Source organism: Balaenoptera physalus (assembly GCF_965194825.1).
Source record: "Balaenoptera physalus genome assembly, chromosome: 18".
In the NCBI taxonomy this organism is placed as follows: domain Eukaryota; kingdom Metazoa; phylum Chordata; class Mammalia; order Artiodactyla; family Balaenopteridae; genus Balaenoptera; species Balaenoptera physalus.
In genome coordinates this window covers 61,240,079-61,267,620 of record NC_138899.1, presented here as the reverse complement: position 1 = coordinate 61,267,620, position 27,542 = coordinate 61,240,079, and the positions used below count along the sequence as shown (strand labels likewise).

The 27,542-nt window shown below is 38.5% G+C and overlaps 1 protein-coding gene across 4 annotated transcripts in view; it reads right to left on the bottom strand.

The window, feature by feature from the left end:
• Positions 1 to 27,542, bottom strand: part of LRCH1 (leucine rich repeats and calponin homology domain containing 1) — a 111,569-nt gene that overhangs the window by 31,665 nt on the left and 52,362 nt on the right. For all 4 annotated transcript variants that reach the window (XR_014256279.1, XM_082435393.1, XM_082435395.1 and 1 more), the window contains exons 9-16: positions 27,382 to 27,449; positions 25,568 to 25,654; positions 21,267 to 21,356; positions 21,129 to 21,165; positions 17,153 to 17,206; positions 16,347 to 16,419; positions 5,912 to 6,021; positions 1,362 to 1,499 (exon numbers count right to left, since the gene is read on the bottom strand). Coding sequence is in view for 3 of the 4 variants with exons in the window: in XM_082435393.1 (XP_082291519.1) it covers positions 1,362 to 1,499; positions 5,912 to 6,021; positions 16,347 to 16,419; positions 17,153 to 17,206; positions 21,129 to 21,165; positions 21,267 to 21,356; positions 25,568 to 25,654; positions 27,382 to 27,449 (657 nt within the window). In the remaining variant the exon portion in view is untranslated. The remainder of the gene's footprint in view (positions 1 to 1,361; positions 1,500 to 5,911; positions 6,022 to 16,346; positions 16,420 to 17,152; positions 17,207 to 21,128; positions 21,166 to 21,266; positions 21,357 to 25,567; positions 25,655 to 27,381; positions 27,450 to 27,542) is intronic.

The following is a 27,542-nucleotide window of genomic DNA, read 5'->3' as shown; positions in this document are numbered from 1 at the left end:
TAAGGCAGATAAAGCAGATTTGAATCAGAAGACAAACTGTTTTGTTTTGGTTTTTTTTCCTGTGTTTTATGAGGCAAAAAAGTGGTCAGTCTTTGGAAGGGAAAAATATATTCAACTGTATAGAAAGAAAACTGACAGTTGAAATGCAATCATCAGCTAATTTTTCCTGCTGCCAAGAGAAAAGAAACTAAGAAAAATAATGCCACTATGATGCTTTCCTGGGTGGGGAGTGGGGCTTCACATGAGGCTTTCACTCCACACAGTCTTCATATGGTATTTTATGAACACTGTGCCTTGAGGTTGGGGGCTCTGGCTTTTGAAAAATCTGTTCATAAACACTAATGATCACAATGGCTCGCATTCACATTTATATCACATGTAGGTCCTCATTTCATCCTCATGGGAGCAGTTCCATGACAGAGAAGAGCCAATCAAGTTAAAGAAAGGTTAAATAACTTTCCCAAAGTCGTACGGACTATATAGATGTGGAATTGGAATCCAACCCCTACATTCTTAGCCCCTAAACTCTTCTGCTTCACCTAATAGTAAATAGTATGGATAGAGGTTCTTCTCTACTTGTCTGAACCCTACATAGGCTTCAAAGACCAGCTTATCTTTGATTCCCCCTCCCTCATCTGAATGACCATAAAAGATAACTCCATAGCTCTCTTCTGGATGGTAATATGGTCCATGATGTATAGGAAGAGGATGCCAGTGCCTGCTTTATCTCCCCCACATGGAGACGAGGATTTTTAGGGACTAATGGCATCTCAGTCGGTCTCTTTCATCTTTCCCCGGTGTCCTTGGTATCTCCAACCTACCCCTGAGCACAGCTAGTGATCAAGGAATTGTTGAATTAATAACCAGCTGACCAACCTCTGGCCTGACAGGTTACTAATGATATTTTATACAGAATCCACATCTTTTCAGAGCTATCCTAAAATCCTCAATAGTTAATAGAGGAAAGAGTTTCCATTTAGAAGAGAACTCACCAACCAAAAGAAGTTTTCCAAAAAGACTTCTCACTGTTTAAATAATTCCTTGTGAGGAATGAATCTTTGTGTCTCTACAGTCTTAAAGTTAGCACCCCAAGCATTTCTTTAACGTGTTTTGCTTTTTATTTGAAGTAAGTTCCTTTTCTGTCATTTACATACTTACTTTAACTATCTTCCCTTTTTACAGTGAAAATGTTGCTTCATTCAGAAATGCTATTCCTTTTCTGCTCTTCTAGTTGTTTGGGGCCCAACACAGAGGATTTGAGCAGGGTCCTAGAGATCCCATCGGTATCTTTAACCAGCAATACTGTCCCAAAGGCGTTTGTTTGATGTAAGAGTTAGTTTCCCTTATATGGTGTTACTTACGACTGCTGGTGAGGGGACATGGATGCTTGCGACGGATCGCGGGCGGATGTGGTTGACCAGATGGCAGAGGACGACGCCATCCATGAGGGCAGCCCCCAGGTCTTCGTGCAGGCTGACCTTGAGTCTCATCTCGATGCTCTGGGAAGGAATCAGAAGGAAGCCAATTGCTCTCAGGCAACTGAGGGTAAAATACAGTTATGGGTATTTATGAATTGAGACTTAAGTTTCATTATGGAGAAGGATAAGAACACGTGGAAAACACTGACATGATTTCAACCTTTTCGAAAGATATTAAAATAAAAATCCCTCTGTAGAAAAACAAATTCAGTTGTGTCTAAAATTTTTAATTAGTTGAATTTTTTAAAGAATGGGCTTCCTGGGACTTCCCTGGTGGTCCAGTGGGAAAGAATCCGCCTTCCAATGCAGGGGAACGTGGGTTCGATCCCTGGTCAGGGAACTAAGATCCCACATGCCGCGGGGCAACTAAGCCCACGTGCCACAACTACTGAGCTCGCGCACCTCAACTAGAGAGCCCGAGTGCCACAAACTACAGAGCCCATGTGCTCTGGACCCCACGCCACAACTAGAGAAGAGAAAACCCACACGCCACAACTAGAGAGAAGCGCATGTGATGCAATGAAAGATCCCACATGCCACAGTGAAGATCCCATGTGCCACAACAAAGACCTGAGACAGCCAAAAAAAAAAATGGACTTCTTAAGTTCAACATTGCCTCAGTCTTAGCAATGAAAATAGAAAAACAGAATGAGTTGAACAATAAAAGCCAAATCCATATGATCGTTTTGCCATGTGTAAAAATATCACATCACTATGTCGTACACCTGAAACTAAAATCATATTTTAAGTCAATTATACTTCAATAAAAAATAAAATAAAATAAATTTAAAAAAATAAATTAAAAAACCCAAATCCAACTGGTTCAGACAGACTGCAAGGGGCAGAAAAGGGATTAAGAGATGCTTTTCTCTGAGACCATGTTTTAGTTCAAAAATCAATTTTTCCCTCTTTTTAAAAAATTAAACACTTTGAGATAATTATAAATTCATATGGAGTTATAAGAAGTAATACAGAGAGATCTCATGTACCCTTTACCCAGTTTCCCTCTAAGGTAACAACCTTCAAAAATATATACTACAACTTCACAATTGGGACATTGGCATTGATAGAACACGCCCATCACCACAAGGGTCTCTCACAATGCTGTTTTACATCCACACCCACTTCCCTCCCACCCCCAAGTACCTCTTTGGCCCTACTCCCCTTCTCCTCTCCTTCCAGGACTCCCATGACATGAATGTGTATCACCTGTTACACTCCCACAGGTCCCTGGGGCTCTGTGCGCATTTATTTTCAGTCTGTCTTCTCTCTGCTACTCAGGTTAGGTAATCCCTATTGTTCTTTCTTCCAGTTCACTGATTCTTTCCTCTGTTACCTCCATTCTGCTGTTGAGCCCACCCCCTGGGCTTCTTCTTTTGGATAATGTATTCTGCAGTTCTAAATTTCCATTGGTCCTTCTTTATGTCTTCTATTTCTCTGCTAAGATTTTTTATTCCTTTGCAGAGGCATTCTATTTTTTTCTTCGTTTCACCTGTGTTCGTAATTGCTTGTGGAAGCATTTCTATCACGAACAGTATAAAATCTTTGTCAGATGATAACATCTCTGCCACAATAGTGTTGTCATCTGTTGATTATCTTTTCACATTCATTCTGGTTCTTGGTAGAATGAGTGATTTTTTTGGTTGAAACCTGGACATTTCTGGTATTATGAGACTCTGGATCCTATTTAAACTTTCTGTTTTAGCTGGCTTTTTTGGACACTGCTCTGGCAGGGAAAGGGAGGTTACCACCTTGTTACTGCTGTGTAAATGCAGATTCCCACTTGCTGTCAGTGACTGGGGTGGGTGTGGAAATCCAGGCTCCCCATGCGGGCTCCACTGACACCTCGGGAGGGGACGGGATCATTCTTAGCTCATGGGAATGAAATTCCTGGCTCCCAACTTGGCCTTCTCTGATACCATCCCAGCAGAGGTTAAAGTCTAGCTGCCTACGCCATTTTTGCAGGCATGGGTAGGGGTGGGACCACGGGTTTTCTGTAGTGTTTAGCTGGAGTAGAGCCTTTAATGTCTAAAAATTTTCTATCTCACTAGGCTGCCCCTTTTCTGGTCCTTTGACTAAAGTAAGCAAGCTTTCATTGGGACTTTTTTTTCTTAATTTGTGCCCATTAGCATTTCCGGTTTCCAACTACTTCACCTTCAAGTCTGAGAAAGATAAGGCAAAAAAGAAATCCCACTGGACTCACCACCACTGTCATTGCTAGTCCCAAGGAGCCCAGCTAGTCTGAATTATTCTCTCCACTTTTCAGAGTGTTCCTATGCTTATTTTATATATAATCACCAGGGGTTTTAGTTGTACTTAGTGGGATGAATGGGGAAAAGTACATCAACTCCATCTCCTCAGAAGCAGAAGTAGATAGATCAGTTTTTAAAACTTCAAATACAAATTTCTGCTTTACAGCAGAAGCTCCTTGTAAATGGATAACGGCGTAAGAAAGGATGACTTTATTGGGAGATCTGCAATAAGTGAAGCACTTGAAAATCAGTGCATGTAACAGTCTTGCATAATTCTCTTTCAGAACTGTCTTGTATAGACACCTCATTTTTTTCCAAGCATGCTTTCAGTCTCTAATTTTACATCACTAAATTAAAACATAAGCTATCAATATGACCCAGGCTTTAAGATAAAATTATATCACTCTTTGAGAGGCATAGCTCAACTTCTGATCTTATTTTTACATATCTCTGAAAGTTCACCTCCCAAGCTTACGGCACATCCAAATATCCTAGGCAAATGACAGAGGTCTGACTTGCCCTATGTGACTGTTAAGTCAACCACAGTGGCTTAAAGTGGTGGTAAGAGGGCTTCCTTGGTGGCGCAGTGGTTGAGAGTCTGCCTGCCAATGCAGGGGACATGGGTTCGAGCCCTGGTCTGGGAAGATCCCACATGCCATGGAGCAACTAGGCCCGTGAGCCACAACTACTGAGCCTGCGCGTCTGGAGCCTGTGCTCCGCAACAGGAGAGGCCGTGATAGTGAGAGGCCCGCGCACCACGATGAAGAGTGGCCCCCGCTCGCCGCAACTAGAGAAAGCCCTCCCACAGAAACAAAGACCCAACACAGCCAAATAAAAAACAAATAAATAATTAATTAAAAACTTAAAAAAAAAAAAAGTGGTGGTAAGAGGTTTCTGGGTTTTTTTTCTTTCCTCCTGACTACGTGCTAAACCGTATATAAAGTATCATCTGCAACAACAAAGATTCTGACCTACCTTAATTCAGCTTTAATTTTAATTATAGGATTCACTGCTCATTTGCAGAACTCATTGCTCTCTGAAATTGTGTATTTATTTGTTTCCTTCTTACTTACTCTGTCTTCTCAATAGACTACAGGCTTCATGAAAGCCTGTTCTTTTCTCTGTCTATCACCTAGACTATACAGCCTGGCACAGAGAGCAGTCAATAATCATTTGCTAGTGAAGGGAGAAGATGCAGTATAAAATCCACCCCCTCAAGAAGCTTCTTATATTCGTCTAGTTCATGGCTATGGTACTTCTCTTTAAATATAAAGAACTTATGTAGTAATTCATGATTCATTAATAACTAATACCAGTGTGTTCTTTCGTGACTGACCCTTGTCCTGTTGTTTGATCTTCCACATATTTACGTACGATCCTCCTAACTAGACACAAAGACCATGAGGGTAGAAAAATACATACACAGTTCCCACTAGGAGCTGTGCTGGGGATAGAAACACAACAAGGAATAAGACAGCCATGGTCCCTGCCGTCACCAAGCTTGAAATCTTCCCTGGCACCCAGCACAAGACTTCACTCTTGGTAGGAACTCAAACGGTTTGCCTATTATGACACTCGAAAATTCTGGCCGGTTTGGGGTACATAGTAAGGATAACTATAAATATCTTTAAATTCATGGGATATCAGTATGTAAATTAATAACAGTGCATTTTTTAAAGCGCACCAGAACTGAAATAATACTAGCTTTTATACATAGGTATTAAGTATTTCTACTTACATTATCTCATATATTTCTCATAAAATCCCATGAAGGTAGATGGGAACTATTGTTTTTAATACACGAAAAGACTCAAACTCAGGGATGTTAAGTGATTTGTCCAATATCAAACAGTGAGCTGGCTAGATTTGAAACTAGATGTTCAGTCTGCAGTGCTTCAAAGTCTACTTTTTTTTTTTAAAGATTTTTTTGATGTGGACCATTTTTAAAGTCTTTATTAAATTTGTTACAATATTCCTTCTGTTTTATGTTTTGGTTTTTTGGCCACGAGGCATGTGGGATCTTAGTTCCCCACCAGGGATTGAACCCGCACCCTTTGTATTGGAAGGTGAAGTCTTAACCACTGGACCACCAGGGAAGTCCCCAATGTCTACTTTTTAAAAATACAGAATGCTGCTTCAATTCTGGAAATAATTATTCAGTTATACAATGTTTCCCGGTACCTCTCTGAGCTGTTCCACCAGTTCTTTTTCTTCTCTCAACTGTTCCATTTTCCGTCGAATTGTAAACTGTGGGTCTATAGATTCCAAATTTCTCTGTGGTCTAAGAAACACTGTAACAGAAAGGGAAAAAGGCCTTTATGGAGCGCCTAGTACAGGTTGCCGGATAGGGCTGCTCATATTTAAATCAAATAGTTTATTTATCCCAAATAATTCATTCGCCACTCACAAAACAATAAATTCTGACTTCACATGAAAAGCTTGATTCGAATATTCTAGAGAAGATTATGTATTCAATTATTCTGGGTTGTGGGGACGAACCATCAGCTGAATCCAGGAAAGGGCTTGGTCATCCTTGGCACCATTCCAGACCCCTTCTCTCTCATTTTTCCACTGCTTTTATTCCAAGTTTTCATCTACACTCCAGGTTTCACAATCCTTTCATTAAATTTGGATACTTCTTTTCAACTAATAAGACAGAATTGCTTTACAGGTTACAAACAAGCACAGGTTAAGGATTCTGTTGGCTGAGGTTTTTCACCAGCCTGGGTTAAGAACTAAGTGATAATACACACTCAGATAATCCACTCAGATAGGTATCTGAGTGTGGAGGGAAAAATTCTGCCTTCTATCATGTCACTGACAACATATCCCCAAAAGTCAGCTCTTCAGAGATGACCACAGACTCCTTTTAGAAAAGCTGGCAAGATGGGAGACAGTTTGAAGAGATCATCTCTGGCTGCAGGTCCTTAAAATTACAACCTCCAGAAACAGCGACTCACAGTGGCAACTCTGGAAGGAGTTAAGGCTCTGGCTGCAGAGAAAATGAATGCTCTCAACCTTTGAAGGATGACATCTTTTAAAGACTAACAGAGAAGGTACAAAATATGCTATGTACGGGCAGAGTGATTATGGCAATTTTTATTAGGATACAAAGCCCAGGGCGAATTTAAACTTGAACCTTTTTCTTCCTTGAGATTCTTATCTTATGAAGACTGTCAATTTTCCATGCACACCAGAGGGGGCAAAGAACGGTTAAGAGCTGTAGTTGGTTCCCCGTGTCCCATAGATTTTCAGATTGGGGGTGGGGGGGGGGGACAAATGAGGGGGGCGCTTCAGAAAATTTGGGGCAGAGAACTCCAATTTTAAAAATCAATACCACGTAGAAGGCTGCACTGACATACTGCAATTCTAGGAGTTTCAATCACCGTATCTTCAATAATGTAGAATAAGAAGATTATGTAACGTGTATTCTATTCTGCCAAACATTTGCTATGAACCACTTTAAAAGCATTTCAATTTATTTGTTTTTTAATTAAATATGGTTTACAAATATACTTTGAATGAAAACAACTGGAGTCCACCATATAATCAATTATCCCATATTCACCCAACTACGTCGTTTTAACCTCAGTTTGTATCTTTGAACCAAAACACTTTAATAGGTGTCTTGCACTATACTTCTCACATCTCAGTATTTTCTTTCTAAATCAGTTCTCTGATATCTGAATCAGCACTCTGGTACTCTATAGAGGACCAGAAAGTTGACACATCTTAAGAAATCCGTGACTTACAGAAGTTAATGGAGCGAGGGAATGATCTATTGTATATGTTAACACCTTCTGGAACCTCAGAGAGAAGTCAGCCTGGGGCCTGGGCTTCTGCCTCAAGCCACCTAAGGAAGTCACAAGCAGAAAGAGCCAAAGTCTTGTCACCAAGACCTAAAAAACCAAACCCCACAGGAAGCGAGACCAATTGTTTCAAAAATAACGGCAAGGCAGGCAAAGGAAGTAGGGTAGACCAACCAGCAGGGAGAGATGAGAAGTTCACAGAGCAAAGGGAAATGAGGAAGAATTTGACAAAATAAGAAGCACGGAAGAAACTGGAAATGCATTAAATTTGCCTTTGCACCATATTGAGACCAACCAAAAAATCTACCCATTTAAACATAGTGACCAGAAGAGATATATATTAAAATGTAAAGTCTAGAAATAATCCACACCCCCAAAGAAAAAGTCAACCAAATTTACCAAAAAAGTCAAGGAATGTGGACTTAGCTGAGTAATACACACACTGGCCAGCAAGGGGAGTCCCAGAACCGTTTAAACAAATCTAATGTTTTCTTTGGAGGTTTTATTTTCCTTTGCCTTTTTTTCTGGGGGAAATCTTATCTAATACTACATGTTTAATATTTTCAGTATGTTTTTACTGGCAGATTTCATTCTGAATACGAAGCTATCAGGAAGTTAAATTAACCGTGAGCTTCTGGCTAACAGCACACTCTTCGAGTATCTATACCCTGTTAGAGCCCTGTGTATGACACCAAGATAATTCAGTGGTATCTGGGTTTTAATTTCCTGGCATTACTTTTCACCTTAAATTCCCATACGTCTCAAAAAATACAAAATGCATGCTTGGGTATTTGCTTTATGAATGTATGCAGTCAAAAAGTGTTAAAACATATGTGAACCATTATTTTTAAAATGAATACTTCAAATGTACATAAAATTACTGGAAACCTGACTATAATACTACTAGTTTTCTAAATAGATTAATTATTGTAGAATATATTAGAATTTAAAATGAACTATTTAAACTAATAATAAATCTACAGAGCACGTAAGTTTGTTATGACAGAATAATTTCAATAGGACCATTATGGTAGCTCTGATTATTTTATCCAGTTGTTTTTTTTTTCTTTCAAGTCATATTTAAATAATAAATGCAGTGACCAGCCTGGTCAAAACTTCAGGAAATTGATCTATGGAGGAATTATTCTGGTCCTCCTTAATTTCCTATCACTACATTTCAAGAACTCCCCTACTTAATTCAGGGGAATAAAAGTTTAGCTTGTGGCTGCAAGACAATATTAAGAGCCGCCCTGTTAGTAACTGTCTTTCACATCAAATGTCACACTGATTGTGTAAATAAGAAGAAAAAAAGAGGGGCAAGGGAGCAGAGTGAGGGTGTGTGTCAGTGTGGGTATGTGTACACACACATATGCATGCACAAGGGGTAGGAAGAGACAAGGAAATAGGTGATTTAAGATGTAGGAAAAAATGAGTTCTGCTTAGCTGTTTAATTATATCAAATATTGATAACATTCAAAGAATGAAAAGGACGATTTGTTCATATTTGCAATTTCTTTAGCTGAAGAGACAAATTTCTAAGCAAAGACTCTGCAGGGAATGGTGAATATGCTTATGCAGAATATCAAATGCATCCTTGCAGGTACACGTACAAGTCCACTGATTTTTCCGTTATCTCTACCTCCTCCTTCACCCTCCTCCTCATCTTCATCCCTGACCTGGGAGTGGTCTGTCAGCTGTGAATGTACAATATGCTTTATCTGTGTCTCTCATGACACTCTTCACTTTCTGTCTTACAGGAGAGATCTGCTTTTCTCCATTAGGACTCTGTAAGAGTTTATGTTTGTTTCCAATTTAAACCTCTACCCCTGCCCCACAAAGCAGTTTGTTAGATGAATAAACAAACAAGTGTTTCAAAAACTCCCTCATTCAAAGATCACTTTATATGGAGAACACCTTGTCAGAGATTACCCTACCCTGATAATCAGTCATCTCAATTTTTTTTAACATGAAAAATCTCCTAAAACTTAGTCTTCAGGTCTGAATGCATTAGACTCTGAAATAAAAGTTCCACGAAGGCAGAGATCTAGTCTGTCTTTTTCAGATCTGTATCCACAGTAACGAGCATCAGGCAACACACAGGAGGCACTCAGTAAATATTTAAGGATGTGCACAAGAAACTTTTTCTAAATGTTGTAAAAGTATCTTTCACTTAAGCAAAGGAAGCTCCCGCCTCTAAAAATTGCCTGAAATGCTACTTATATAATTATTAAGTGAAAGGAACTTTGCATAGAAATTAGCAGTCTATATTATTAACCTTTGTTATCTAAATTTAACTCTAGATTTCTTCTCTGTGGACACATGAGGTTTTGGAATTTGGCTCTCAACTTCTCCTTGGAAATTAAAAACCTGGACTGGGTGTGATGTTGAAGACATACAAATTCAAGGGCGGCAATATGGTGGCTTTGAAAAAGTATCATGAGCTGTAGATCCAGGTTAATGTGAATCAGAAATCTGATTAGTGCATTCATTTATTCCCTCTGGTGCCCAAAAATGAATTATGTAAATCCTCTGCCCTCAAAACGCTCAAATTTGCTTTCTATGGTCTTGGGCAGTTTATTCAACCCAGTGGTTTTCACCTACTTAAACATAACATAAAATCAGTAAAACAATAAGAATAATAATCAGTGCGAAGACTCCATGCTACTACAAATAAATCAGCACAGGCAGTGTGGGGCATAGGCAGCTATTGTTTATAAAATGCCCAGGTGATTCTAATACGAAGACAGGTTGAGAACCACTGAAACACCTCTCATCTCACAGCTTCAGTTTCATCATTTTTGTAATGGGGAAAATAATACCTAGAAGTGCAAGATTATGGTAAAACAATTCCAGAAAATGTCTGTAAACGGGCCCAAGATAGATGTGTCCATTCATTCACTTTCCAGTGAGAGTTTAAAGATCAATTTTAAGTATAAATTAGCACCCACCAATTCACTGCAAATGAAAAAGGGAAAATAATTCAAAGGAAGACAGGAACAATTTTAATTTCAAAATGAAGGGGGAAAGGAAAGAAAGATGCAGAGTAGTAAGAGGGCACAAGAAAAGGAGCAGAAGAGAAGTTTTCAAGTTAAGAACAACTTGAAGTGAAGCTGCCCCATCCAGCTCCAGGGGTGGACAGACATACAGACACACATCCACATCCTTGCCCATCCATTTTAGGAGGCAGAACTTTGGGGACTGTGGGAATTCAAACTCCCAAGGACCTTCTAGCCAGTTTGCCTTTTTTTATTTCTTTGAAGAATGAGTTTTAGGGAAAATAGGGAATTTGAAACGAGATATATTTGAAACAAAATATTAGGAAGCTATGTTTATTATTTTAAATGTATTTCTTTAAATAAAATTTAAATTTTACTTAAATATTGAAATTTAAAAGAAGGGTAATTTTAACATAAAGCAAGACAGTGAACAAGGTATAAAAATGCCAACTTTACCAAAAATAATTAATAAAAATATAAATGAAAGGCAAGCTACATTATGCTGGGTTGAGTTGGTAATATGATGCCATTTATTTACACAGGGTGAGACAGCTGCAGATATTGGATAATGGAGAAAATATGAGGAAACAGAACTACTGGGGTAATCAGCTTTGAAATGCCATGAGAGGCCACTGAATAGGATCTACTATTTCAGAGGAACCAGTAAGAACAACATAAAAGTAGGCTGTATTCCTCTTCCAACCTTAGCGCATATACTTGGGGATACATACAGTGCTTCTTCATTAATTTAAAAAATGTATTGGAAAATGTATTCAAATCAGAAGGCAATATTTAGCACAAAGAGAATGAAGATTCTATTTGAAAGGTCAGATCTGGGAACCTACACAAATATTTGCAAAGATTTCTGCTGCCAGAAAATTAATAGACAATTAATAGAAAATTATCTCTTGCCCAGGGCATACTGTAGACAAATTGCAAATAGGGGGAAATAACAACTATCCAATATCTGACATGATTAACCCAGGTAGATGAATACTGAAAACAATCCTTTTATTATTTGTATGTGTGTGTGGTACAGCATAATAGCTACACGTGAATCCCTGGAATTTTCACTCAAACAAAAACTACCAGAGAAGTATTGCCAGGTTATTTTATTTTCAGAAAGATTTTCACAATGATTATTTTTCTATGGAAATCTTAGGACTTTCAATAAAAAGAAGTCCATTTGGCTTAGTAGCTTGCACAAAGAATCCTCAATAAACAGCTATAGATGAAGGTAGATATGGTGGAGAGGAGATGATCAGAGTTAGGAGCCCTGGGTGTGACCCCACCTCTCCCTCTACCTAACAGCGTGACCCAACGTGACCCATCTTTCTCATTTTAGTTGGTTCATCTATAAAGATAGAAATCTTACTGCTACGTATGATGTCTAGATCTTACCCAGCTTAAAAAAAAAGTCTTTGGTTTCAGATATCACTCCTAAGGAAATACCAAATCACACATAAATCTTTCATTCTAGGCTCATTTCCTTTAAACAACATCAGATCTATAAATAGCCATGCTTTCTGAAAAACAAAAATGCCTCTCTCCCCTTTTTATTTTTAAGTAAAGGAACAGGTTTATCAAGAAAGTTTCCATTTAGCCTTCCTCAACTTCCAGAATTTAAAATGGGATGATATAAGAAGGGACTTTGGTCTCCCTGTTGTTGGTTAATCACACTTGTTTTCAGTTAAAAATTTTAGAAATCTATGAAATAATGAAATTCCTTTTGTAACTAACCTGCCAAGATATACATTATCCTTCTACATAAGGAAGTCTGGAAAAGCAATTTTTGGTTGAATTTTGACCAGAAATCACAGCAAATGTTTTAAATATATGGTTTCTATTTATTACATATAACATATTGATACTTAGATAAAAAAAATAAGTATTATCAGAAAATACATCTTCTTATTGTGCTTGCATTGTGGTTTTACCCCACATATCACTTCTCTTCCCTATAAATCATACTCTCTATTTCATTTCACGTTACTTTTATCTTTTGGTATCTTGGAGTAATATGTTTAAAATCTGAAGTAACAGACCAGTATGGAGATTCAGATATCTGTGGTAAGTATATCTAAATAACTATATTTATTTTATTTTCATCTTTTAGGCTACTTCAGATATTTAGTGGCATGAAATCAAATGATATCCACATTAATCCTAGCTAGGTGTCCTCAATTTTTTATTTGCACATTTGGTTCTCAAGCCAAGTTACCATTCTTGAATATCATGTAGATGAAATTACACTCAAAAGGGCTACAGGTATCAAAAGTCAAAATGTGCAAATAATTTGCAAAAAAAAAGCAAGTGATTTCTCTTCATTTTTAGGAATTTCTCACTTCTAACTATTTTTAGTGCAGTCCTCTTGGATCAGTCACAGTATGTCTTGATTACTTTAAAAATTTCATATGGTAAGCACAGATGATAAAAGATGAAACTCTGAAAGCACTTAGTTCAGAAGCAGGAGCAGCAGAGACTATCCAAATGTACAAACTCCCATTTTTTATAAACAAGCAAACACACCAAAAAAAAAAAAAAAAAAAAAAAAACCCCGAAGCAGAAAGGATAGAGAAGAAATTATTGTACAGTCCTTCCAAAATTCGGAATATTCAAGATAATTAAATGTAGTTTGACAAACTGCCAGAGAACAATGCACATGCACTTTTCTGGACTTTTCAGGTTTACTATTATCTCTTATATCAGGCATGCAGGAGAATATACACTCTATCTTCAGCTGCACAGAAATGAATGTTCAGTATATTCATTCATTGGCTTATTAATGAGCACATCGAAGAATAGGTACAAAGCCACCTACCATTGTCACTGTCTCCTTCAGATGGAACACTGTAGCTAGAGTTGTCCCATGTTTGTGCCTGTGTAAGTTTGTTGAAGGAGATAGGAGGAAGAGTGAGGGCTGGGTCTGCAGGAGAGCGAGAGAGCCAGTCCGCGTACAGTTGCACAAGGACCAGGAAAAACCAAAGGGGCAGCAGCATTTCACAAATGGCATAAGGATTGTATGGAAATGAAGCGAATTTCATATTATGGAATTTAATTTCAAATGTACAATACAGGAGAATGAAAGATGGCGCATGGAATAAAAAGAACGATAAAAAACTGAGTGTTAGTACTTATCAATCATATACTTGGCATGCAGTTAATACCGTTAATCGTTAACAGTTCGCAAGCCCACAGACTTAAGAGTACTAATGAATCATGTCAGCGGAAAGAAGGAGAACCCATAGATTATGCAGATAAAAAGCAAAAGACCTTCCAGATACCTTTTCCAAAGACCTAAATAACTAACCATCTTAGCAAATATGATTCACACAAAAATTTTGTTTACATAGAAAAAGCTTAATATGTATAAATATGTCTATTATTTAGAAATAAATCTATTATAGAATCAGTGTTTACCACTGGTGGATTTTTTTCCCAAGGTAATATAAAATTTCTCTTTAAAGACATCTGTAAGTCTGCTGGCATGCTTTATTGATAACTGAATCTAGCCAACTCTGCTCAACCCTTGACACACAGGTATACCTCTCAATACTGTCTTAGATATTGATCAGTATAGAACCTATTTCGGACACTAGTAGAGTCTCTTTAACAACAAACCTAATTAACCAATAGATGTCAGTCAATTCAAAGCACTTCTAAATTGGTCATTTATGAAATAACATCTCTTTTTTTTTTGTACTATCCATATAGTAATTTTTGATGTTTAGGAAATATCTATACAATTTTGATTCAATCATAAGGCAGGGCCAGTAAAACACAGGGACATGATTCTAGTAATGCATGTTTGGATATATACAGTTGTCTTTCTTGGGAGGAAAACACAGAAAAAAAAATTTCTTTTGAAGAAAACTATTAGCCTACTTTAAGAATCTAAGTTTCTATTCCCACTTGCTAACTTGAGCAATCTGTTTTTATTTTTAACACAGAAATCACATGAATTCATATACTTAACTTTAAAATAAAAATTAAATCACTTTCTAAAGTTCCAAAGCTACTCAATCAAAAATAATTTCTCTTTTTTAGTCATGTGATCTTCAATTAAGATTAGTATGTATATTATTTTCCAGAAAATGTGAAAAGTACATACTGTAATATTTTAAAGTCACTAAATAAAAATTTTTAAATTCCCAATACATGATGCTAGTTTCATAACGTTCCAACATGCCACTTGATGTTCCTGAAGAAAAATCAGCATTACTTACGACAACCAAACTCCACAAAGCTTTCAACAACTGGCACAATTTCCACACTGGTTAGTCAGCATTATAGAAAGGTTGGAAGCTAGGAAAGGAAATTATCTTTGTTTCCTGCTATTCAAAATAAATACTTCATTTATTTTTCACCACCACAAAGAGTCTGAAATGGTTCAACAGTGTGGGTATGAGGTTGATAAGTTGAGCTTGGACCCCATAGAAAGAATTGAAAAAGTCACGGAGACAATTTTGCAACTAAATTGCAAAGATGCACATTCAAAAGAATATTAATCTCTGGAGATTCATTCAACTTTTGATTTGCTCAATTATAAGATATTTTTAAATTGTGTAAAAGTGCCTGTAAGGGATAGGAGAAAGTCTGTAGCCCAATATGAAGTCCTCGGTGTATAGAGAACATTCCTGGCAGATCATCACTCAAGGCATGGAAGCCTCCTTTCCTCCCAGCATGATCTGAGACCTTGGAAATGGAAGCCCAACCCAGATCTGGCTGCATACGCTCAGCTCCATGAATGGTGAGGCCAGCCATCTGAGTCCTATTTCATGCACAATTTGGTTCTCCATAAAACACCTCTTAACCCTTGCCACACCCAAGCATCTTCTCAAATGGCTTTGTCTTACAGGCCATTCAAAATGTCAGGAAGCCATTACACCTGGCCACATGTTACCCATCAATCAACTTTCTCCAAAAACAAAAATGCATTCCTTTATAAAAGAACCATCTTCGTTTTTTTTTCTATGGGTACCCTTTTTCAAAATATACACATGTATAACTTCAACTGTTGCCAAATGCTTTATTAAAAAACCCAAGAACATCTGAGTTCTTTACGACCTTTTGCTTAAAGCGTCTGAGTCCTTTCTTAGCACTTACTGAAAAGCATTAGCAGTGAGTGTATGCAAAAGACTTAAGAATCAAAAATATTAAAACAAAGAAGCACCTAAAAGAAGGTAGATAGAGCTAGAACTTTAAGTATGTGGAGAAATCAGAAGAACCAAATTTTTCTATACATAGTCCTTCGTTTTAAAATCAGTAGTTGTTTTGCACATTGCTATCATTTACACTTGTGAATATACTAAGTTAAAATAAAGTAGGTAATATAAGCAGAAATGCTCTTAAAAATGTCTCCTGACCACTCATGTGAGTCTTGGAATGACCACCCTGTCACATGAGTAAATACACAGACCTTACCAAGGCCCAGAGAGCAAATGAGGGGTGTCTCAGAAAAGAGTCACCAGCCTTAATTCAGCAAGGTACCAGGAACCACCAGGGCAAAGGGGCGGCTATTTTATCAACAGAATATTTCTTTCCCACTTACATGTCCCAACATCTTTTTCTCTTTGCTCTGATTCAAAAGAAGGTAAGATAATCTATTACTGATAACATGGCGTTAATAGGTGATTCACGACCACAAGGCTCGAAAATATGGCCTCCCCACGCTGTAGTGGGGTTCTGATGCCACGACTCAAACTCATCGGAGTTGACAAGGCTGCTCGCACTGTAATGTATGCATTTAAAAGGCTAAAGAGAAACTCCTGAGCTGTTCACACGTGCAAGAACACTAAGGTTTCAATTTACCTGATCGAGGCTTCAGGCCAAACAGAGCTGTGCTGGCGTTGGTAGGAGAGATGGCAGGGGAGTTCTCTCTCATCTGTGGTGTTAGAAGGAAAGGACATTTTTTAAAGAACTGGAACAGAACTAGGCATGCTTCTCTATGATCAAGGATTATAATAAAACCACGACCTCCGTGCATTTGCTGCTGTGAGGAAGTCCTGACTAAAAAATGATAATTGACGCATCTTCACATTGCTAATGCTTTAAGTGGTAGATTCGACAGAATGTTGTTTTGGGGGAGATCCGTTCAATCGTTTATGGGCTCATTATAAAACCAGTTCCTAGTTGTGTGATACTGGCAATCCCTTTCTGCTCCCGAATAGATGCGTGCACTCACGTGCAGGCACGCACACACACGAGCACGCGCTCACATGCGCCTCACAGAGGGCACATCTGATAAAGAATTTCTAACCCAATGAGATGAGAAAACAGGTAACACTGAACAGATGTCTCAGCTATAGGGAAACCACACACTGAATCATTTATGGATAAGGAGACATTCTAAATGTTGCCTACATGAGCCATTTTTAATTCGTTTTCTAGAAAAATGTTCCCACATTTGGTCTTCAAAATATGTCTTATAAAATGAGCCTTTAATTATGGATAGGGCCGGATCAGGCTATGAGAGCTAATAAGAGATTCCCTCAGAGATTCTGCAATACAATTAACTCATGAATCATCATGGTCTCAGATTATAGATTTCTGTACAAGATATTCCAATTCAGGCTTCACAAAATACCTCAGCTTTCGGTAATCTTCAGGAAACTTACCTCATTGGGAGAATACTCGCTCCCATTACTCTGTAATGTTAGATCATTTTGAACCTTAAGGAAGAAAAAAAATGCATGGTACGTTCCATCAGACTATAAAATTAGTGAGGCAAGAACTGAGTTTTTCTAACTTCCGTCATATCCCTGGCACATAGGGTCACAGTGAATAATACGCTGAATTAATTAATTAGTAGTTAAGTAGGCCATACTTACATTTTCTAAAAACATGCAACTATATTCACAGAAAAATACAACTAAAATATCACACAGACTAAGAAAAGGGATTTCCCAGAGCAAAGAGCTCAGTCCAAAGTACCTGTGAACACCAGCTTTCCTTGCTAGGTTACCAAGCAACCTGCAGGCTCCCAACTGCTGGGAGCATAAGGTTTTTTATAAATGGTCCAAGGCAGTAGTTCCCAAATACACAGAATCTCATTGGGAGCTTTTTAATAAATATACATACCCAGACTTAGGAAAACCCTGCGCTGTCAATTCAACATCAGTTTGCTTTGTCAACCAATGGGGAAACTCGACAGTTTATTTTACCCAGATCTGCCTTCTTTATAAGGTAATCAAGAACCCCACTGAGGGAATTCCCTGGCGGTCCAGTGGTTAGGACTCCACGATTTCACTGCTGAAGGCCTGGGTTTGATCCCTGGTCGCGGAACTAAGATCCCATAAGCCGGGCGGCACAGCCCAAAAAAAAAAAAGCATTGATCCATACTAATAAAAAATTTGGTGATAGCTAATATAAACATCTTCATATATATCACCAAACTAGTATAAATGTAAGATGTCTGTTCCTATTCCTATTGTTGAGGAGTGCTATTAAAAAATATTCCCAACTGTGACAAATCCAAGGGAGTAACATATTTTTAGAATAAACAGTCATTAATTTCCCTACTCAATTAAATGTCTGAACTGCTAACTAGTAACTTGCAGGTTTGATTCTCTCTGTAGGAAACTCATCCCTCTAATTTTCCCTGTTGTCCCCCCAGCATCCTTCCCTATTGGATATTATTTACGTATGAGAGTATAATTTGCAATTCTTCCTGAGTGGTTGCCAGCGCTGCCCAAACTTGATGTGGACAGTCATCTAAAGAGTGTTAAAAGTCAGATAATGTGATGTGCTGACAATTACAAACCATTTCATAATCTTGGCCTCACCTATCTAACTGGGCACCAGCCTATCCCCCTCAGTGTTTCTTTCCGGTTCATGCTCTGTGCTGATTCGACCATGGCCAAGCTGCCTTGCTCGGCACAGCCTCCTGGGACCAATCCAAACCCTAGCTGCCCCCCAAATCTAGGTTTATTTCCCTTTCCTTAACCTCTTATCCTTTCCCCAGTCTCCCAGAGCACCTAAAACACTCAGGATTATGGACTATCTCATATTCTTCTCTAAGTTTTCTCAATATCTAAGGCTTCTTTCCTCCACAATTTTTAAAATGCCTTGAAAGTGAGGGCAACTTCATCTTCTTCCTATCCCAGTCTTCGACACCCCAAACAAGGTTGAATCCAGCACAAGGACTCAACAAATAGTGGCTAACTGATTCAAGACTATGCTATAGATACTGCTTTCTTCCTGAATGAGATGGAAGAGAGAATATAAAAATAACCAAACCATAAAGGAGGGTCCCACTTAAGTTCCACATAATCATCAGCACTGGCCTTGCTAATCTAACACTTTCTTTGCCTCCTCCTTGTGACTTTTTTTCCACCAGAGCCAGCAATTCCCCTCCCTTTTTAAAATCATGTAGACGTATGTCATGGACAGAGAATTGCCCAAAGAAGGAAGACAATGTGTAAGAATTCCTTACACTGAACGTGACTCCTCATTCAACCAAAAAGGGAAAAAAAAAATATTAACATTGTAAATCAGACATGGAATGGAGATCTTTTTTCCTAGAGGCTTGGTGTCTGCCTGATACTCCTGAAATCACGCACACAGGAGGGCATCTATTTTACTGGAATCAAAAGTGGGTCTGCAGCAGGATTCTAACATGGTCTCAAAGTACCTCTTCGCTGACTGATTGTTCATTGCAAGGGGAAAATAGAACACTTAGACGGTGGAGAAATCAGATTCTACCTCGATTGGGTAATCAAATTAACGTCACCAATGAAGCACAGATGTACACAATGTGCCTCCAAATGTGGTACCCTGAGAAGGACACCACATCACCTGTGCAGTATCCCAAACAAGAATGCAGGGACTCAATCTAATCATGAAGAAATATGAGGGATTTTTGTCCCACAAAATAAGGGGCAGTTCATTTTACAAAAAGAGGAGCAGTATATTCTTCAAAATTTTACGGTCATAAAAAAATCAAAGAAAGGTTATGGAAATGTTCCAGAATAAAGCACACTATAGTTACCTGACAATTATTGCCTCTAGACTGGATCCTACACTGAAGGGGAAAAAGTGCTACGAAAGACATCATTAGATCAACCTAAATGTTTGGAATATGGATAGCAGATTAGATGAAAATATTTTATCAATGTAAATTTAGGAAGTTGATAACTGAAATGGGGTTATATAGGATAAAAGCCCTATTCTTAGGAAAGGTACACTGAAATGTTTAGAGAAAAGGACTATGATGTATAAAACTTTTCCTCCAAGTTTCAGAAAAAGAACTATGTGTGTGGAGGAAGAGAGAGATACTACAAATGTGTGAAGATGTTAATCACAGGTAAATCCGGGTGCTAGGTTATAATTTTTTTATAATCTTTTGTAGAATCTTGCAATTTTTTAAACCTTTTATAAATTTTAAATTATTTCCAAATAAAAAGCTAAAACTAAAAGTGAGTCTGTACAGAATCAAAAGCAGCATGTCTCTAAAGAAGAGCCTGAGGAAATGGGCCCGGGGCAGCCTTCACATAAGCGGCTTCCTGATGTCCCACTACTGGGTCATTCAGTGATGCCTCCACCTGGGGAAGAGGGAGTGCAATGATTCTAAGGACCACACTGATGACAGTCACAGAGCAGAGTAACAGTAACAGCTACGTTAGGTGTCCTGGGTTCCAAGATGGATCCCAATTTATAGAAAATAAAGGTGAAGTTAGAGAGGTAGCCCACAGGAGCTCATAGTTATGGCAAGTCTTTGAGATAGGGCCGAAACTTAACATAATTCCAAGTCACTACACTCAACGATGAAACCACACTCTCGGGGAACATGGGTTTTTCGATTACAGTTCTTTTCCTCATTTAACAGAGACTTAGGTAGTTAAGAGTGTGAAACTGCTTTACTATGGTACAGGTCCAGACACCACAGGGGACATAAATTGGTTGTACTGAAATTAGCCATCCCAAGCCTATTCAGTAAGAAGGGATAAAACAGGTCGTATGTAAACAATGTTTTACTCCCATGTCGCTGACTCAAGCCTCTCTCTCTATGCCTGCTTCTTCGGGACCTTCCAGGCTCATCTCTAGTTAATTATGTCAAATCTGCTTTCTTTACAGACACCCAAATTTCACCCTCTGTAGCTACCTGACCTACCTTTACTCTGTCCCCAAAACCCCACCCCCACCAGTTTCTCTTTGCTAGAGTCACTTATTCCTCCTAGGCATATCCCAAATCACTCATTCTTGTCTCTCAAGTCTTCCCTAGTTTATGTTCATCTGTGGCTGTAAAACTTGCATCAGATGGTCCTACCTCCAGTTTTTGACAGAGGAGGTTTCCGTGTGGGTCTTAGTTGCCAGGGCCTGACTTAAGCCCGACCGTCTGACATAAAAAATTTAGAGAACTTAATGGAAACAGCCAACTCTCATCTTTAATGGGAGTGAGGATATAATAGATAAGCAGGAAAACTAAAGAAGCCAGAACTATAAAAAAATTGACAACTAGACCTTGAACAAATGTGAATATTGATCTCACTAATGAATGTTCCACCCCACAATAAATCTTGATAAAATATGGTGGCCACTCTTCTGTGGCAGAGTATTGCACCAGAGCTCTGGCGAATCCAAGAGAAGCCTTACCTCACATTCTGGAGACGTCTCCAACTGTATTTGACCACTGTAGGAATTAGAGAAAAAAAATGACACAAAGTGGAATTTAAAGCAAAAATATTTCAATGTAAAAAGGTAAAATATATTGTTATAAAAAGGTCAACATACTTTAGTGCAGAGTCTTGTAATTCTAAGTCTTCTGCTGAGTCCACAGGGTAAAAGTTTACAACACTTCGCTCTGTAATATCTGTGCTTAATCTAAAGAGTAAGGGAAAAAAAGTGTTACCAAATTTATTAAACTTCTAATAAATTCTACTGCTTTTAGTCATATATTTAAAAGTTATGCCTATTGTTAAGATTTAATAATGAAAGGTTTATGGTAGAAATTTCAAACTACATGGTATTTTCCCACCATGTGCCAAATACAATATAATGTAGTTTTAATATAATTTTCCATCTGCTTTGGTATCAAAATCCAACTTATTTGAAATATACTAGTAATTTCTGATAAGGTCATAATATTCATAGGTAGCACACACTAAATTTTATTCTAGAACTTTATTAGTTTACAGAAGCAAGTAAAGTTGTTCTATACTATACTATACATGTACTATATTATGGTATATGTACCAAGGGCATTTGTTTTAACAGGAAGATCTCTTTGATAGACCCTAATACTCTCGATTTAAAAAATAAGAATTCATAAGCAATTTGATATGCATTTTTACTTCTGAAATTGTCTTAACAGTTTCTGAATTTCTGTGATTTTAAGAGCTGAACTTTTTTTTTTAAGGCTATAAAATAAGGAATTTCTATAAGTCATATACAAGTTATAAAGCTATTTTAAAAAGTAGGGATAAGTTCATATTATACATGCCCATTGAAAACGGTATCAAACCAACAGTCAGAAATCCTTAAGAGAAGAAACCAACACAAAAGCAAAACAGGATAGCAATATTCGACTCAATTTTTTGATGTTAAGGTTGTGTGAAAGATAAAGCTCTAAAATTTAATCCTGTAATCAGCAGCTTGACTAAAAGAAAGATCTGGATCTAGGAAATATGAGATAAAGGAAAACCTTAATGTGTACATAAACTTTTTATTACTATTATTCAAAAGCAGCTAGAAATAAGTGACCTCTTGAAGTGCCCTCTCTTTATTAGGACAAAAACAGGACTCTTTCTTTATCCCTATTACACTGGCGCAAAGACACGTTATTATCAAGTTAGGATTGTCGTATTATAATATCTATTTCAGGATGTACAACAAAGATCTGCAGCAGCCAAATTAGTGGATTATTTTAGGGAGGAAATCAAATCCCTATAAAGTTTTACAACGTAAATAATTTTAAAATAGCAATCCATAAAGACGCAAATCAACTATCCCTTGGAAGGTTACTCAAGGCTGTTTTCTTCCACGCCCACCATGCTGACTTGCTTGACATCCTTGGCGGCGACTCTTTGCCTCAGACCTTTCCAAGCTGGAGAGGCATCTCCAGATCCTCAGTTCATCCCACTTCTCAGGAAAGATGATGCAACTGAGGTCCAGAGCGGGGAGCCACACCTTCCGGGTCACCCCAATCTTACACTTGGTCCCAGTCCCACATTCCTCACCGCTGCTATTTCCATCAAACAAGGCTGTTCTTTTTCACTTTGGGGCTCACATAGTAATCTCGAATTTGTAAGAAAAGTTTATTGGAAAAGTAATACAAAAATGTAGAAATATTAAAACAATATAAAGTTTGAGCCCAAGTGGGGCCTTCTCTCTGTCACATCATGTCTTCCAGGCTCTGTCCTGGACTCACATTCCCTTCCCATTGATATGCTTGCCCTTGGGAACCTCATCCCCTTATACTACTTCTGTTATGGCAGCACCTTATGAAAGTAACTTTTAAACCTAAGTCTCGAAGCCCCAGACCTAAACATCTAGCCGCTGAATGGACGTTGTCACATTGCCACCTTGGATTCTGCTCAGCAGGTGCTAAACTGACCCCAACATCCTCCTCCTAAAAACCTGCTGTTCCTCTTGGTTCCCCATCTCAGATGGAGACATGAGGGGTCAGGTCTAAAACACCTTGGACCGTTCCCTCCCATCCTCAACACCCACTTCAAACAATCACCAGAGAACTACCACAGTACCTACCACTGTGTATCTACAATATTTAAAAGTATAAAGAAAAGTAGTAATTTAGAAATACCCACAGAAAAAAAATCCATCTTAATATATTTCTTTCTAGTTTTAATTTTTCCTAAGCTTCTTATACAATTGGGACCTAATTCTATTTATATCGTTGGGATCAAACTTTATGCATTTTTTATACTTTTTAAAGTTAACATTATATAATGAGCAACCTAAAATATAGTGGAAAGTTTAAAGAACATTTTATTGGTCACATATACCATCTTATTAATGACCAAAATTTAAGTTATCTCCAAATTGTTAGATCATTTCCTTTTTTGCAAATATTTGCTATTAAAAACACCCCTCCCCTCACAATTGCTGTTCATATCTCTTTGTCCCTTAGGATATTTTTTAGAATTAATTCAAAAGTTTTATATCTATTTTTAGACTATGGCTACAAACTACAAGGATGTCTTCTGGAGTGGTTCTGCCTGTTTACCTTTCCACCAGCAGTTCACTTATTATTTCAAATCTTCACAACACTAAAAGATACGTACTCACAGCCCATCTTATAGATGAGAAAACTGGGGTACAGAGAAGTTATATAACTTACCCAGATGAACTGGTATTAGAGCTGGGTTTGCAACCAGTATCTGGTTGATTAAGGTATGTTCTTCTCCAGCCATGCTATTTCCCCATTCCTTATCATTTCTCTCTCTCTCTCTCTTTTAGGATGTGAAACTCAGCTCTTTAAGGAACACACCTTGGTTAGGTGCTTACTAATAAGCCAGGCCCTGAGCCAAACATTAGGGAGAATTAACAACATGAATAATCATATTTTTAAACCATCATTACCTCCCCCTACATATAAAATAAAGTCTCAGCTCCTCCACACAGCATTCGAAGTCACGCCTGCATCCCTCCAAAAGGTCTCTCTGGTGAGTCTCAGTCCTGGCTGCACATCAGAAGCACCGGCAGAACTTTTAAAGAATAAAAACGGCCAGACCACCAGCGCCACAGGTAGTGTCGGGCAGAGTGTCTGTGTTCTGAAACTTCTGCAAATGATACTGAAGCACAGCCAGCATGGAGATCACCTTTGCTGCCTGAGATTTTCCAAGCTTGCTCCATTCTTTTTGACCTCTGTACCTTTGCATAAGCTTTTAATTCAATCCAGAAAATGCCAGCTATTAAAGGCCCAGGTAAAATACTCCAACCTTCAGGAAGGTCGGCCAAGCCATCTTCCCTTCTCCATCTGGGGTCAGGCATTCACTCTAGTTATCACTCTTCCCCTTCACTTCAAGCACTTAAATCAATTACACTTATAAATCACTACTCAAAGCAAAGTCTATTACTAGAGTTTAAGTTCCTAGAAGGAAGAGATGTGTCTTGTTCATCTTTATATCCCCCAAGGTGCACACTGTAGATCTTTCCATGCTCTAAGCACTCAACTAATGTCTGCAGAATTGAAATGCTTTTCAAATCAATTGCTAAAGATTTCCAGCCATACTCAACCCGAGCTAAAACTATTCTTTTAGAGCCAGACAACAGTGGTGGTGTACTCTCACTGGCACTCTGGGACTCACTCATCACCCTGTTCATAAATTCCCAGAATGTGGTGTGATTTCCACGCTCACCATATTATCAATACAAGACCACATTATCTTCACATTTAAATTCCCAGCATCCCTGAACAGTTAACCAGGGATAAGCTTCGGATCTATTTCTCTATCAATACGGCAGTTATTACTTGATACCAGGTATACTGCTTTACTGAAAAATATTTTGTCTGTGGGAATTCCGTTATCCTCAGCTAAGAAACCCAAAAATATACCTACATATAAAGTGCTTATTATTGATAATGACTAATTCAATTAAAAAATTATCTTGTCACCCAAATCTTTAGAAAATATATGATTTAGTTAACATATATTTGGCACCATCAGAAATAAATATGGTAGTACTTGATAAACCAAGTCTTTCCTTTTTGGACACTCTCTTATATTTCTCTATTCCAGGGGTTTAAACTTCAAGCTATATAAAATACGCACTTTTACCGTATTTCTGTTGTCTAAGAATTATAGAAAAATTGCCCTATGAATTCCACGAAGGGTGAATGAATTGCATGAAGGGATGGAAAGCAGGGAATTGATCTCAGTCCCTCCAGAAGTTTGACTCTTTTACTTATGGATCTCGGGAAAACAGGCAGTTAAAATGACTTTTCTTTGTTAGCGGTTAGTGGTTAAGCCCATACCGTGTGTATAAATATCTTAAAAACTGAGATAATGCACTCAGTAAATTAGTGTACATTACTGACACCTGAAACCTGGGCCAAGGAAAGACACACCTACCTGTTGGGATCTTGCAGCAGATCCACTGCTTCTCTCAGCTGTTCAATCATTGCTATATTCGTGTCCTGGTCTTTGGATGAACTTATTCTGCAACACGAAACCAAGCTTTAGACTGAAAATGATCACTAGAACAGGAATAGAACCTAGGTTCTTAAGAACAAACTTATACAAATCCATCTGACACTGTAAAAATGATTTTTGACAAACTCAACATTTTAGTGAAGATGTGTCAGTACCCTGTGGGGTGGGCTGCCAGAGTGTAGCAGAAAGAGTTGCTGGGTGCGGGGAGCCAGCTAGGCTGTAAAGCAGCTCACACAAAGTCTCAATGCCCGTGGGCACCGCTCATCTGTAACATCAGGGCAATGGACCGGCTGGGTGGTTCTCAGTCTGTACTTTCCTGAGCCTTACGGGGATCCACAAGGTGCTCAGCTACGGCGGGTCTGCACTACTTCCAATTCCAGTTCAACCAGCCTGGCTCAGTTTTATTGCTTTCATACAATATGGGACTTCAGCGTGGGATTCTGGTTCCCAGTCCAGGCTCTTTCAGCAGCAAAATCACCTATGGTGCTTAAAAAAACATGCCAGGTCTGATACTCCTAAGTAGATCTGTCTGGGGCTTGGACATTTTCTTAAGCTCTACAGATGATACTGATTTACAGGCAGGGTTGGGAACAACAGATATAAGCTTGAGAATGGGGTTTCCAAAGCTTTACACAGTTTAAAAACTCTTTCCCTATAAAATCCTTTTCCCTATAATTCTATGAGCAAGCTAGTCCTCCTCGGGATCAGAGAAATATATCCAACAAATAGCTGGTTATACTGGACAGTGGTTTGAAAGGAACTCTGCAATATTTTTAAAGGGCACGAGAGATTTGATCACGGTTACTGCTTTCCACTACAGAATACAAGCCAATGTCTTTCTGTAAGTGGAAAAACTTTTTAACAATGGAGTAAATTCTCACTGAGGGGAAAACCCTCATGTGGTTTGATGGACGGTCCAGGCCTACATGCCAGATCGTGGAAAACAAAATCCTGGGAACCAAAAACCTACCCTCTGCCGTATGGTCCAAACTCAGTCCCCCTGAGTGGTAAACCAGTAAAGTGGTTTAGTGTCTGTTAGATGAATCACTTATGCCCTCCTGTGTAAATCTTTATATGCAATAGAGTAGAAGCAATGTCCATCTGGTACGAGATCCCAGCCCTCTGCAACCCTGGGGCAAGATAAGCAATCTCCCTGTGCTTCAGTTTCGTCATCGGTGAAGTGAGGGATAACAATAGGACTTACAGGATTGTTGTAAAGAGGAAATGAGTTACTACCTGTGAAGTATTTAGGACAGTGCCTGGCACGTGGTGTTTAATAATTGTTAGCTATTACAACTATTAGACTTAAGACCAAGACATTGAGGTCTATGGTTTTCTCAGATCTTGGACTTGAAGACTCTGGGGAAAAAAGTGGGAACAGGACCACGTATCACTTTAGGTCCAGTTGTCAGTTTGTTGAGAGAAAGGAAAGTAAGCTAGAATCTCTAGTCTAGAAATTCTATCTGATTTCCTGAATCACATTCTACTCACAGCCTCAAATCAGATAAAACTCAAGGCCAAGGAACAGGTATGACCTGGCACAGTATGGCCCCAATACTATGACAGTAAGCATGAGACAGAGGAAAACTTGCAACTTCTGATCAATATCGTTGAGTAAGGTATCAGCTTGCTCAAAGAAAAGTGGACCAAAGTTCTATGAGGACAAGGCTGCCATTCTGCTTGAAACATGAACTTCACAGGATGGTGGTTCATCACCAGCCTTCGGTACTCACATCCCCTCTGATGGCCAGTGCGCGTCCTCTTCTATCCGTAACAGTTCTTCACAGGCCCCAGTCCTTTCCTGTGGACGGAACACATGGGTCTTCTGAGAGCCACTGGCTGTAACAGTTAACAGTCTAAACCTGCCCTCATCCATATTCACAACAGCCAAAAG